At 46.3% G+C, this 12,914-nt stretch overlaps 1 protein-coding gene across 1 annotated transcript; it reads right to left on the bottom strand.

Annotated features, from left to right (window-relative positions):
• Positions 1-2,170: 2,170 nt before the first annotated feature.
• LOC104349720 (olfactory receptor 10C1) lies at positions 2,171-7,002 on the bottom strand. Its single transcript, XM_086471336.1, is given in 5 exon segments — positions 2,171-2,269; positions 2,272-2,779; positions 2,781-2,878; positions 2,880-2,989; positions 6,765-7,002. Coding segments are annotated over 5 exon segments (1,053 nt in total).
• Between the last annotated feature and the right edge of the window lie 5,912 nt (positions 7,003-12,914).

The following is a 12,914-nucleotide window of genomic DNA, read 5'->3' as shown; positions in this document are numbered from 1 at the left end:
TGCCCTTGCTTCATCCCTGGCCCCGTGCAGGCTGGTTGCTTTGAAATGGACGTTTGCTTGGTCTCCCACCTAGTGTCCGTAGTGAGTGGAAGAGGACGGAAGAGGCAAGGCCCACTGGGGAAAGGCAGAGAGGTGCATTTGGAGACAAGCTGATGGAGGCAGGGGGACCTCTTTCTCCTGCTGCCTGCCCTGTGCCCAGCTCTGTGTTCACCAGGTACAGAATCAGTGCAGGCAGTTGTGGTCGAGCCAGCGAAGAGACAGTGGGGCCCGGAAAACAGCCGCTCCAAGTAGTGCCGCTGTGACCGTTTAGGGAAGGGGATGCTCACTCAAAGGTATCACTGTTGGTGAGCCGTCCAAAGAGTATCATGCAGGCTACAGGCATGAGGTGAGCTGCATGGCAAGTGGCGATTTTGTGCACTGAGAAGTCCTGCCAGTCCAAAGCGTGACCTGGAGTGATATGGGGCAGTTTCACAGGCAGCTGACATCCTGTTTTTAACAGAGTGAAAGGGTTGAGAGAAGTCCCCAGGGCAAGCCCTTCTTTTGCTCAGCATGGCCATGCAGGCGTCAGCCTGGAAGATTCGTTTGCTTATAAAGGAGAGACATGCATTGGGTCTCATGTATCACTCCGTGGCTCAACCCATGTATGAAGCAGTAGGTGTCTATGCTATTGTCGATGTCCCCCAGCATCCTGCCTGCTCCCCAGGCACTACTGCAGAAGGCAGTATGTCTTCTGTACATCCAGTGTCATAGCTCCAAGCCTATGAAAATCCCAGGGGATATCAGGTGGCAGTAGGTACCTCTGAATACACACAATTGAATCAAGCCGGCCAGATTAACTTTTATCATAGAATAACAGAACCATTGAACAGTTTGCGTTGGAAGAGACTTTTAAACAGCATCTAATTCTCCCCCCCCCCCGCCATTGGCAGGGACATCTCTTATTAGATCAGTTTGCTTAAAGCCCTGTACAATTTGACTTTGAACACTTCTCTGGGCCACCTTTTGCACTGTCTGATCACATTCATCATAAAACATTTCTTCCTTCTGTCCAAGCTATACCTACCCTTTGTCACTTTAAAACACTTTCCCTTTGACCTGTCACTACAGATGTTGATAAAGAGTCCTTCCCCACCTTTCCTGTAGGCTCCCTTTAGGTACTGGAAGGCCACCATAAGGTCTCCTTGGAGCCTTTGCTTCTCCAGTCTGAACTCTCTCAGCCTCTCTTCATAGGAGAGGTGTTCCAGTTCACTAAACCATGTCCTGAAGTGCCACATGTACACGTTTTTGAAATACCTCCAGGGATGGTGCTCCACCACCTCGACAGCCTGTTTCAATATTAGACTACTCTTTCCATAAAGAAATTTCTCTTAACGACCAATATAAACTTCCCCTGGCACAACTTGAGGTAATTTCTTCTCATCCTATTACTTGTTACTTGGGAGAAGAGACCAACCCCCCCACACACACCTCACTACAACCTCCTTTCAGATAGTTGTAAAGAGCAATAAGGTCTCCCCTCAGCCTCCTTTTCCAGCCCAAACACCCTCACTTCCCTCAGCCACTCCTCATAAGTCCTGCTCTCCTGACACTCCACCAGTTTCGTTGCCGTTCTCTGGACATGCACCAGCACCTCAATGTACTTCTTCTAGTGAGGGGCCCAAAACTGCACACAGTACTCAAGGTGCTGCCTCTCCAGTGCCAAGTACAGCGACTTCCCTACCCCTGCTGGCCATGCTATTTCTGATACAAATCCTCATGAGGTTCACATGGGCCAATTTCTGGAGCTTGTCCAGGTCCCTCTTGGTGACATCACTTCCCTCTAGCATGTCGTAGACATCTGGGGAGTAATTCTTATGCCTAAAGGTATATGCCTGGGATCACATGAGATGTCCTACTGTATCCGAGATCTTCATGTCATACTGGCAACTGTAACTTAATAGACATACACATTTTCTGTAAGAGCAGCTGGATGCTATGTGCTTCAAATGCCACCACAGACCTAATTACTTTTCTGAACTCAGGTGATCTGATTACTTTCCTATACTAAAGTCCTGTCACTGATCTTTCCTATATGCCTCTGGCAATGTGCCAGTGCCGCTTCTGAGTGAGATATTTGTGGGTGGCTGTTCAGCTGAGGCAAACTCACATAGGAGTTGGGGTGAAATTAGCTTCATTCTCTTTTTAATAGAGCCCATTTTACCTCCCTATTCCTAAGGCTGTAGATTACAGGGTTCAGTATAGGGGTCACTGCGGAATAGAACAGAGAGAGAGCACCTTGTCCACATCCAGAGAATAGCTGCATTTGGGATGTATGTAGATGAACACAACTGTCCCATAGAATAATGTCACTACAGTGAGATGAGAGAAGCAAGCGGAGAATGCCTTATACCTTCCTTTGGCAGATCTGATTTTGAGGATGGACGGAACGATGAGGCCATAGGACACCAAAATGAGCAGAAAAGGCATCACGATAACAAAGGCAGCAGCCAGAATGATCTGTAGTTCATTCCAGTAAGTGTCCACACACATCAGCATCAGCACTGGCTGGATCTCACAGAAGAAATATTTGATCACGTTGGAGCCACAGAAGGGCTAAGAGAAAATAAATGGAATGTGCCCAAGTACCACAAGGTTGACACATATCCATGAGGAAGCAGCCAACTGCATGCATGCCTTCTTATTCATGCAGAGGGTTTGGTAGCAGTCGTATGACATGACAGCTAAGAGGCAGCACTCAGTTGCCCCAAAGAATAGAAGACATCTAACCTGCAAAAGACATGGATGTATAACTCGAGAGAAGATTGACCAGCACTGTGGGCAGGGTGACAGAGGTGTAGCAGATCTCCAGAAACGACAAGATCCCGAGGAAGACCTACATGCGGGGTGTTGAGCACAGAGTCCATGTTCAGTACAAGAAGAATTGTTAGTTTTCCTAGCACCGTGATAATGTAAATACATAGAAACATGATGAAGAAGATGACTTTCATATCTGGGTGATGCGAAAAAAAAACAGGATAACAAACATGACCGCAAGTTTTCTTTCCAGTGGTCCCTTATTCAGAAGATTTAATCTTGGAACAATAAAGACACAGTGGCAACAACGAAACAGTATAGCACACTTCTTAAGGAAGCCAAATGGCTCCTTTTTATTTATTTTTTTTTTTAGCAGCACCTTACATGAAATTCAGAGAATCAATTACAGTACTAAAGTAAGGCATCTACTGCTTTTTGAGAAGACTGATGGTCTGCACCCTGGCCACCATCTGCCATGTAGTGAAGACAGGGTGCACTCCTGTGGCTCTTGTGTTATATTTCTGAGCTTTGCGTGTATATGCTGGATAGCCCATGATATCTGAATCTGTAGACCTGTGCTTAGGCTTCTCAATCACTGGTGTGATTTCTGTGTTTCAGATGCTGTAATCTTACATGTCTTGCTAAACAATGAGGACAAATCCCACCCAACCTGTCCAGCAGCCCATAAGACAGTTTTTCCGTCCTCCCACCCATTTGATACTAACCTGGTATGATGTCTGTGCTATGTGCATGTTCTATAAGAACAATAGTTGATCTGTGCAGGATTTTAGTTTAAACACTTTCATTCTACTCTCACCTTGCATTGGAGTTTGGACACATATAACAGTCATAAATCTTAAAATGAAAGAGACGACCTGTCATGGTGTACTCTTCCATTTGAAAGCTTAGGTAGCATTGGATGACAAGTTCAGATCACTTTGTATGCATGGACATTTAGGTGCTTATACATACGTGTCCTGTGCTGGTTTATATGTCTCAGTTATCCAAGACAATCCCACAGGTTCTTCAGCAGGATTGAGAGAAGTCTCACTCTATTCAACTGGAAGTCTGCCAGGAACCTAACGAGGCTATACAATGAAACTGAGCAACTGTGTTTAGACACCTCCTAACTCCTAGGCATGGAATTTGGGGTAAATCAATGCCTGTTATGACCAGATAAAATGGCTCAAGAAAGATTCTGTAATCTCTCAGGCCCCTTCATCATGATCATGCCTACAAGCCTTTAGACTATTCTGTGCTCAGTACAGAAAAGAAAGGCTTCATACCAGCCTCCTGAGTTGAAACAGAAAATGGCCCAAAGAATGTGCATTTTTTTAAAAAAAGCTTTTTCAGGATTAGAGTTTGCCTCAACTGATTTACACAGAGGTAAATTAAGGAGAAAATCAGTCTCCAGTGGTGGAAATAGGCACTTGCAGGGGACAAAGGTGCCTTGTTCTGAGGTAAAAGCTTAAAATGGACCTGTGACAAATCACCCATTAGAAGAAAGTATTTCTTTTCATCAGCTGTCACAGGTGCCTCAATAGTCAGTTCAGGTACAGATGTCTATCAGTGTCTAAGATGAGGTGAGATCAGTTGTATCAGGTATCTCCTGGAATATATCTGTTGAAAAGAAAGCACAAGTCCAATGATTGCGTGATTCTGCATACATGCATTATCAGAAGTAGAATTATTACAAACAGTTATTGATAGCACTGGGTCATATACTTCACAGTACAGCACAGCATGGTACAACCTGTACTTTAAGGTGGGACCCGGTTTACCTGGGAATCATCCCTTCCTCATTCTCATCACCTCTATTTGACCCTTCTACCTTTACTTTTCCAAACTTTTTGCAGATCTCCTGTTCTACCCTTTCGCACAGCTCTCTCTGCCTCTACTCCCCCTGGTAATTTCTTTTCAAGTAAACATTCCTTTACTTTTATATTTCTAACAAAAATATGGGTTGCTGTTAGCATGCATTTTCAAAAGAATCTCTCAATCCTGCATACAGGAATTCAAAAGAATCTGCCTTGAGAATGCAGATGGCCAACTCTAAAACATTCTACCAAATTTTAACATTCAGGATGCTTTGTTTTTCCTCTTAAACTGATGTAAATACTAAAACATTTTCCATACTTAAAAAAAAAAAAATCACCACTAATGACAATGCTGTCCCACACACTCAATCATAAAAAGCACATATCACAAGTTCTCAGGCATGGCTGTAATTTCTTATAATGAATTAGATTAAACTGACCTTAATAATATTTTCTGAAGGGAACATTCGCTATCTGAGAAAAATAAAAAGAACTTTGACATTAGCTTTGTCTCAGTCACTGATGCTGCATTGTAAACTACTGTACTAAGCCCTTAGTAGAAATTTGGTGATAGTTGAGTTCAAGAAACCAAAGAAACTGTCCAGACACAGTGGAACTCAGCTTGTTTGGGACAATTCAATGACCATGGGAAAAATTCCAGTCAAGCAAAGAAATTTTTTACCTATCTCTGCAGTCCTTTCCTTGTTTCCATGTTGCACCCACTAGATCTAGGAGGGAATGAAGTATTTGGTATTTCTTCAGCAGCCCTAGAGACATGGTCCTTGTTGCATTGCAGGTACTCTCTAAGATGAAAACACAGAAAAGACACATGGTCAACACCTGAGCTCTGCTGCTACCTCTCCTGAGACATGTTTGAGGAAGCTGAAATGGAAGTTTTGCAGCCAGTTCCCAAGACAAAACTTTTGTCTCTATCCTTTGGCTGTTGAAAGCATGGATCTCCAGGTACTCTAAACCTCTAAACTCTAGAACACTGGGGAGTGAAGTCTGTTAAGGACAAGCATTGCTGTGTCAAACTGCCAAATCCATAGCACATTTAGATTGGAAGGCCCTGTGGGCGATAAGAGGAAGAAGGACATTTAAGGAGCAAAACCCTAATTGTGTCCTTTTGACTTATTAGTTTGCCGTAAAGTGAATACTTTTCAACGTGGCCTGGAACAACCCGCAGGTCCATCCTCTGAATGAGGGAAACAGAGGCTTAGAAATTATATGATTTGTTCCTCCACAGCCAGAGCAATAATGGTTTGATTTTTTTTTTTAAATTCAACTGTGCAGGCTCAAGGCCCTCTGTTCACTCTGGGCCTTGAGCTCATTTACACCCAAATGCTGCTCCCTACTGAGAAAAAAAGTGCTTATGCCATGCAGGTAGCAGTCCCAGCTGTGTGTGGGAGAAGGATTCTTGAGAGGCTGTGGAGAAAAGACTCCCTCTAGTCACTCCATCCTGGCTTAGATCTTTTAATTCTCCAACCAACATGGGGAAATGAGCTCTTTTGAGTTCCTTCTTGCCATTGCCCTCCCCTGCTCTACGCCACTTGCCCTCCTGGACATGTGACAGCCATAACGAATCCTGGTTCCTAGCTCCTCATTATGACATTTTGAGGCTGAGAAGATGAGAGGTGCTTTGAGATGAGTAAAGCAGTGAAGACCGAAGGCCAGCATACCCTTCTACATCCTACCCATCCATGGGCAGGAATCTGTCTGTCAGCAGGCCACAGGGAGTCAGGTCTGAATGCAAGTCAGGCTGTCTGAATGCAAGCGTCAACAGTCTTTCACGCATAGAAGCCATTTAAAGCATTTTTGTTTGTTTCATTGGTTTTGTTTTGTTTGTCTTAGGCACATTTCCTCACTTCCAACTTGGAAACCATTACATTGACTTCCTTTCATACAAACTCACTTGTCTTCCCTGATCTTATCTCTTCTGCTCCAGCTTCTCTTCTCTTCATTGTCACAAGAGAAAGTGCAACTAAGACATGCCAGCACATCTCCTTCTCCCTCTTCTCCATTACAGAATTTCATAGGACAAGCCCTTCTTGAGCAACAACAGCAACAACAGCAACAAGCAAGACACTGGGTTGGGGCTACAATGAGGACAGAGTCAGGCAGGAGAAAGGAGTATTTCCTCTTTCCCACTATTACCTGTTGAGCTGGTAGTTGTCTGATCATCTTCAGTGTTGGCACCTGAGTTGTTTGGCTCTGTCCCCAAAGTATAGATCATCAGTGCAATTTCCACACAGACTTCTACAAAGGAGACTGGCACGGGGCGCTCCAGCTGATACGCTAACACGATGAGCCTTAAGTACAAGGCCTGATTAAGCAGACGTGGCCTGTTCAAGGTCACTGTGCTGGTTTTGGCTGGAGTCGAGTTAATTTTCATCATAGTATGTGTTGGGTTTGTGCTGGAAATAGTGCTGATAATAGTGTTTTAGTTACTGCTGAGCAGTGTTTACACAGAGTCAAAGCCTTTTTTTGCTTCTCACACCACCCCACCAGCGAATATGCTGCGGGTGTACAAGAAACTGGGAGTGGACACAGCCGGGACAGCTGACCCCAACTGACCAAAAAGTGATATTCCATAGTGTATGACGTCATGCTCAGCATACAAAGCTGGGAGAAGAATAAGGAAGGGGAAGACATTTGGAGTTACGGCATTTGTCTTCCCAAGTAACCATGACGCATGATGAAGCCCTGTTTTGCTGGAGATGGCTGAACACCTGCCTGCTGAAGGGAAGTACTGAGCAAATTCCTTGTTTTGCTTTGCTTGCATGTGCAGATTTTGCTTTACCTGTTAAATTGCCTTTATCTCAACCCATGAATTTTCTCCTTTTTACCCTTCTGAGCCTCTCCCCATCCCACCAAGGCAAGCAGGTGTGCGGTGCTTAGTTGCCTGCTGGGGTTAAACCACGACATTCATGAACTCCACAAATACAATGCCTGCTGCAAGACTCCCTACACAACGGCTTCTAGCACCAACTGTGTTCACTGTTCCCAGGAACTCTAGTTTTATTAATGTGCTAAGAATATTAGGAGCTGTCACCCAAGGGACAGATCTTCAAAACTAACTCCACATTTCAGGCCTGACTGCTACCAGTGACTGTTAACATACTGAAGCTGTATTGTAATCAAGGCTCTTGCAAAAGTGCAAGCAAATGCAGAGCTTGTGCATACCACCACGGACAGCATCTGTGCAGTGTGCCATGCGCTGACCAATGGCTGCACCGTCTTGGGGTTCCCAGCATCAGACGGGATGAAGGATTCTACAATTTTCTCCCACCGTTGCTGTGATAGAAATAAAATAATTACCTCCCCTGGAAGCGTTCATGCCTTTCTCTTTGTGTTCTCAAAAGAGCCAGCACTTTGTTCTTCAATACATGCCCATCTACCTGTCTCCTGTGAGACAGCCTACAAGCCGCATGGCAAAGGTCTGTAGAGGTCCACCTGAATGGCAGTGGCCATCTGGCCTACCAGCCCCTCTTCCCTGTTTTGTACCATCTGCAAACTTGCTGAGGGTGCACTCTGCTCATGGTCCAGGTTATTCCTGAAGATGTTAAACAGCATTGGACCCACTATCAACCCCTGGGCTACACAGACACTGACACCACAGAGAAGGCTGTGATCCTGTAAGAGACTTGGGATAGGAGTGTGATCTGCTCAGTATCCTCCTAATTTACCCCAGTAAAGGAAAATGTCTCACTTGGATTCCCCCAGCCAGGAGACAACAGCAGGGAACTGGGTGATTTTAATGTGGTCTGGAAAGGTGACAGGACTACTGGTGACTCTTGTGGCTGATGTGGGCGATGGCGCCTAATTGCAATAGCAGAACTGTTCGGTTCCAGGATCAAAGTTCTTTGATCAAGAAGTACTCTCTCTTTTCCTTTTTGCACCAGGCATCCTTTCCTCACTGGGGACAAGAGAAGAGCAGAGTGGCAAGGTGCTGCCCCATAGCTGTGAGGGACGTAGCAGACACAACTTTCTGCTTTGTTTCATTCCTCCCTCCAGGCAGGAGGGAGCGACTGCCTCTGCTTTCTCTCAGCAGCGTCTCTCCATGGTGGTGCCTGGCTCTTCAGTCACGGTACTCTTTTGGTTTCTCTCCCATGGCCTGCCAAATGAGGGTGCTGGTGGGAAGTGCTGATCCAGTATCAGCAGCTTGGGGCTGAGGTGGGTTGATCACAGCCAGCAACTAAACACCTGCACAGCCACCAGTTCACTGCCTCCCCCCCTGCCCCCCACCCCAGCAGGACGGGGGAGAGAACAGGAAAAGTGAAAGTGAGAAAATCCATGGTTCAAGATAAAAATGGCTTAATAGGTGAAGGAAAGAGAGAAAACAAATTTATGTCAAACCCCGTGCCCCCAGGAGTGGACCGGTGCCATTTTGAGCGAGGTGGCGAAGCAGGGTGCAGAAGTCTCGCAGCTTGCTGGCAGAGCTGTGCCTCAAACTGACTGTCTGAAGCCACAGAGCCGCAGCATGGAGCAGATCCTGTAGCTGCTGTGCCCAGAGGAGCTCCTGGCCAGCCCGCCACAGGGAACTCACAGCAGGGTCTAAGTCAGACAAGCCCTTAGACCTGTCCCAGGACAGGGGACGTCTTTCAGATGGATTTCTGCAGCAGGTTCTCTGCCCCCTTGGGAGCAGCCTACACGGAAGGAGGCCATCCCAGGTTGAGACTACCCCGTTCATTCACTGCCTCTCTTGCTTGATGGACACTTTTGTACTTGAAGGCTCCTGCTTCTGCCAGCATTAGCTGCAGGGGCCCTGTGCTGGTGGAGCTGGGGGAAGTTGCTGCCAACAGCCCCTTTGCTCTCAGGTTGCACTCTGTGACTTTTGCACAGCATGCTGCACCAGGCAAGGGGTATGGTGGCAGGGAGCAGCAGGGATGCCCAGCTGCAGGGCAGGAAGGCATGTTCTCAGAACCTGGCATGTTTTCCTACAGTTCATAAAGTATTCCTCGTATTTGTGTCTTGTTTTTTCCCCCACTGTCCAGCTGGAAACCATGGAGCTTTAATAGGAAGTTGTGTACTTGTATCTTTCCTGTCCATTTGGTTTTTCTCTTCTCCCCTCTCATGTAACTACCACCAAAGAACAAGAAAGTGAAGAGAGGAAAGTCTGAAAGTGTTGTCTAGAATGAGGAAGGTCATCATCATGGGCAACGGCCAAGGAGAAGAGGTGTTCCAGGAATCCAAACAAATTCACCTTTTTGTCCAAATACTGGCAGCCACACTAATTTTCCAGGAAAAAAGTCTTTCTTTTCAGTTCCTTCCCATCCTACCACTGTCCTCAGAATATAGCAGGAAGATTTTTATGGTTTGGCTTTCATTGATACCCACCTGTGTGGAAAAGAAAACCAAAAAAATTAATGGGAGGAGTGGGAAGATTCCCTCTTGCCCCAGCACTACGTAGTGAGGCTTGATATACTAGACATCCGTGTCGGTAAGGCCGATGCCACTTCTTCCTTTTTTCTACCCTTGGCTCCCAGCTTGTCTTCCCTGGCAGAGCAGCCATGAGCAAGCACAGCACAAAAGCTCAGGCACAAGCCTCAGCTTCTTGGCTGTGAATGGCACAAAAGTCTTGCATTAGCCCCAGGGCCATCTGTCCAGGAGCTGCCTTCCTTCAGGTGACTCGTGGACCCTTAGTGTAATCAACAGAGGCAAAGGCTGTTTCTATTTGCTGCTGACCCCAGAATGTAACTCTTCTTCCTTCTGTTGGCAGCTCCCCTCCTTGTTGGCCATCAGCATGTTTTGTCCCTGAGTCCCCCTTGATAAAGGAGAGACATGGTGAAGAACGGAATTGGAGCATGGTGCTGGGAAAAGGGGGAAGGCAGAGGCTCACCAAGGACTCAGACCCTGGTCTTTTTACATTGAAAAGCAGAATATCTCCTTCCAGAGAAGAGTTACGAAGGGGAGAGTCAATTTGTCTAAAGTGGATTGATTTGATTTGATTTGATATGATTTATTTTGGAATGATATTGTTTGACTTTGTGTTTGGTTTGTTTGAGAAGGCTGGGTTGAATTGCACAGCACTGGGTTGGATGCAGCTGAGTTGGGTTTTGTCGGGTTATGTTTGGCTTGATTGGCTTGCTTTTTTTTTTCTGGGGGTGGGAATTAGCCTGAGTGCTTTTTGCAACCGGAAGCTGGATGGCATCTCTGTTGAGATTTTTCACTCCCTAGAGGGGAACCACACTGTCTGCTCCTCAAGAGTTCTGAACACAATTTTGCTGACTTCCCAAACCTTCCCCTTTGCTTTCCCTCCTCCCTCCCATTTACTTCCCCTTCCCCTATTTACCCTTCCCCTATTTTCCCTTATTTCTCCTTCCCCCTTGCTCTTTCCTTTTTCTTTTGGTTCAGACTACAGTGGAGGGGAGGGGAAATCAATCACAGACCTGATCCTGCCCCCAGACCAAGGGAGCCCCCAGAAGAAATGGGAGCCCCTCCAGCTCTGAGGCAACTCCCAACAGCAACTGACAGAGGGGATTCCACAGCTGTGCTCTGAGGGAAAGAAGCAAGGATGGGGCCTGGCAGGGTCACCACCACCGGGGAGACCTTAATGGCCATCGTCAAATCAGTGCAGCAGGTGACACAGGGCTCTCAGCCTCTGCTCACATGACAGATGCTCCAATGCTCATCATCTTTGTGGACTTCCTCTGCACTCACTTCTGTATGTCCATTTCTCTCTTGTACTGCAATGCTTGGAAACAGACAAGTGGTCTACATGTGGTCTCACCGTTACTGGATAGAGTCGAATAATAACATCCTTTGACCTATTGACAAAGCTCTTCCTAACACAACAGTGAATATTGCTGGCCACCTTTACTGCAAGGTCACATTGTTGGCTCATCTTTAACTTGGACTCCCAGGTCCCTTTCTGTCAAGCTGCTTTTCAGTTGGTCAGTCTCCACTGTGTACTGGCGGATGAGAATCTTCTTCCTCAATAGAGGACTTTGTTTTTTCTCTTTATTGAAATGCATGGAATTCCTGTCAACCTCTTTCTCCAGTCTGTCAAGATCCTCCTGAATGACAGCATGACTGTCTGCACTCTAAAGATGGCACTCCCTGTTTGCACACCCTGGTGGCTGGTGCTCCCTAGGGGCCAGCTATATACAACTTCCCGTGCCTTGAAGTGGCAAGGGAGACAGGTAGCTCTGCCCAGCTCTCACTCATTTCACGCTTTTAAGGATGCTTGCTGCCTGCCATCTTGTAATCAAAACCCCCTCAGTCACACCCTGGCTACATCACAAGCCTTATCTTCCTCTGAGCATGATGCAACTGCTTCTGCTACAGCTGGCATTGTCTATCTGCAGTTTGAACTGTATCACCCACTCCTCTAAGATTTGTATCATCTATAAACTTGCTGAAGGTTCACTCTGCCCCATTTTCCATGTCATTAACCAAAAATGTTAAATCATACAGAAACCTGTATCAATCACCATTAGTCTACAGCTTGAGTGCCTTGCCTCCAATTCGAGTTATGCATCTGAACAGAAGCCTCTGGGCCTCACACTTCAGCCAGTTTTCAATCATCTCTCTGTCCACTTATCTGGTTCACACTTCATTAATTCTTCTGTGAGACTATCGTGAGAGTGAGCTGTTTGAAGTCAAGAAAATCAATATCACTTCATAAATCATAGAATCATTAGGTTGGAAGAGACCTCTAAGATCACCAAGTCCATCCATCAACTTAATACCACCACGCCCACTAAACTATGTCCATAACTGTTACATCAACAAGTTTTTTGAACACTTCCAGGGATGGTGACTCCACCACTTCCCTTGGCAGCCTGCTCCAATGTTTGAGTAGTCTTATAGTAAAGAAAATTTTCCTAACATCTAATCTAAACCTCCCCTGGTGCAGCTTGAGGATATTTCTTCTTGTCCTATCTCTAGTTACTTGGGAGAAGAGACTGACACCCACTTCACTACAACCTCCTTTCAGGTAGTTGTAGAGAGAGATGAGGTCTCCCCTCAGCCTCCTTTTCTCTGGCTACACAACTCGATTTCCCTCAGCCGCTCCTCCTAAGACTTGTTCTCCAGGCCCTTCACCAGCTTTGTTGCCCTTCTGTGGTCACACTCCAGAACCTCAGTGCCTTTCTTGTAATGAGGGGCCCAAAACTGCACACAGTTCTCAAGGTGTGGCCTGACCAGTGCTGAGTACAGGGGGACGATCACTTCCTTACTTTTGCTGGCCACACTATTTCTGACACAGGCCAGGATGCTGTTGGCCTTCTTGGCCACCTGGGCACACTGTTGGCTCACGTTCAGCTGGCTGTTGACCAGCACCCCCAGGTCATTTTCTGCTGG

Source organism: Leptosomus discolor, chromosome 11, assembly GCF_034619465.1.
Source record: "Leptosomus discolor isolate bLepDis1 chromosome 11, bLepDis1.hap2, whole genome shotgun sequence".
Classification (NCBI taxonomy): Eukaryota; Metazoa; Chordata; class Aves; order Leptosomiformes; family Leptosomidae; genus Leptosomus; species Leptosomus discolor.
This window is presented reverse-complemented; position numbering and strand designations above follow the sequence as displayed.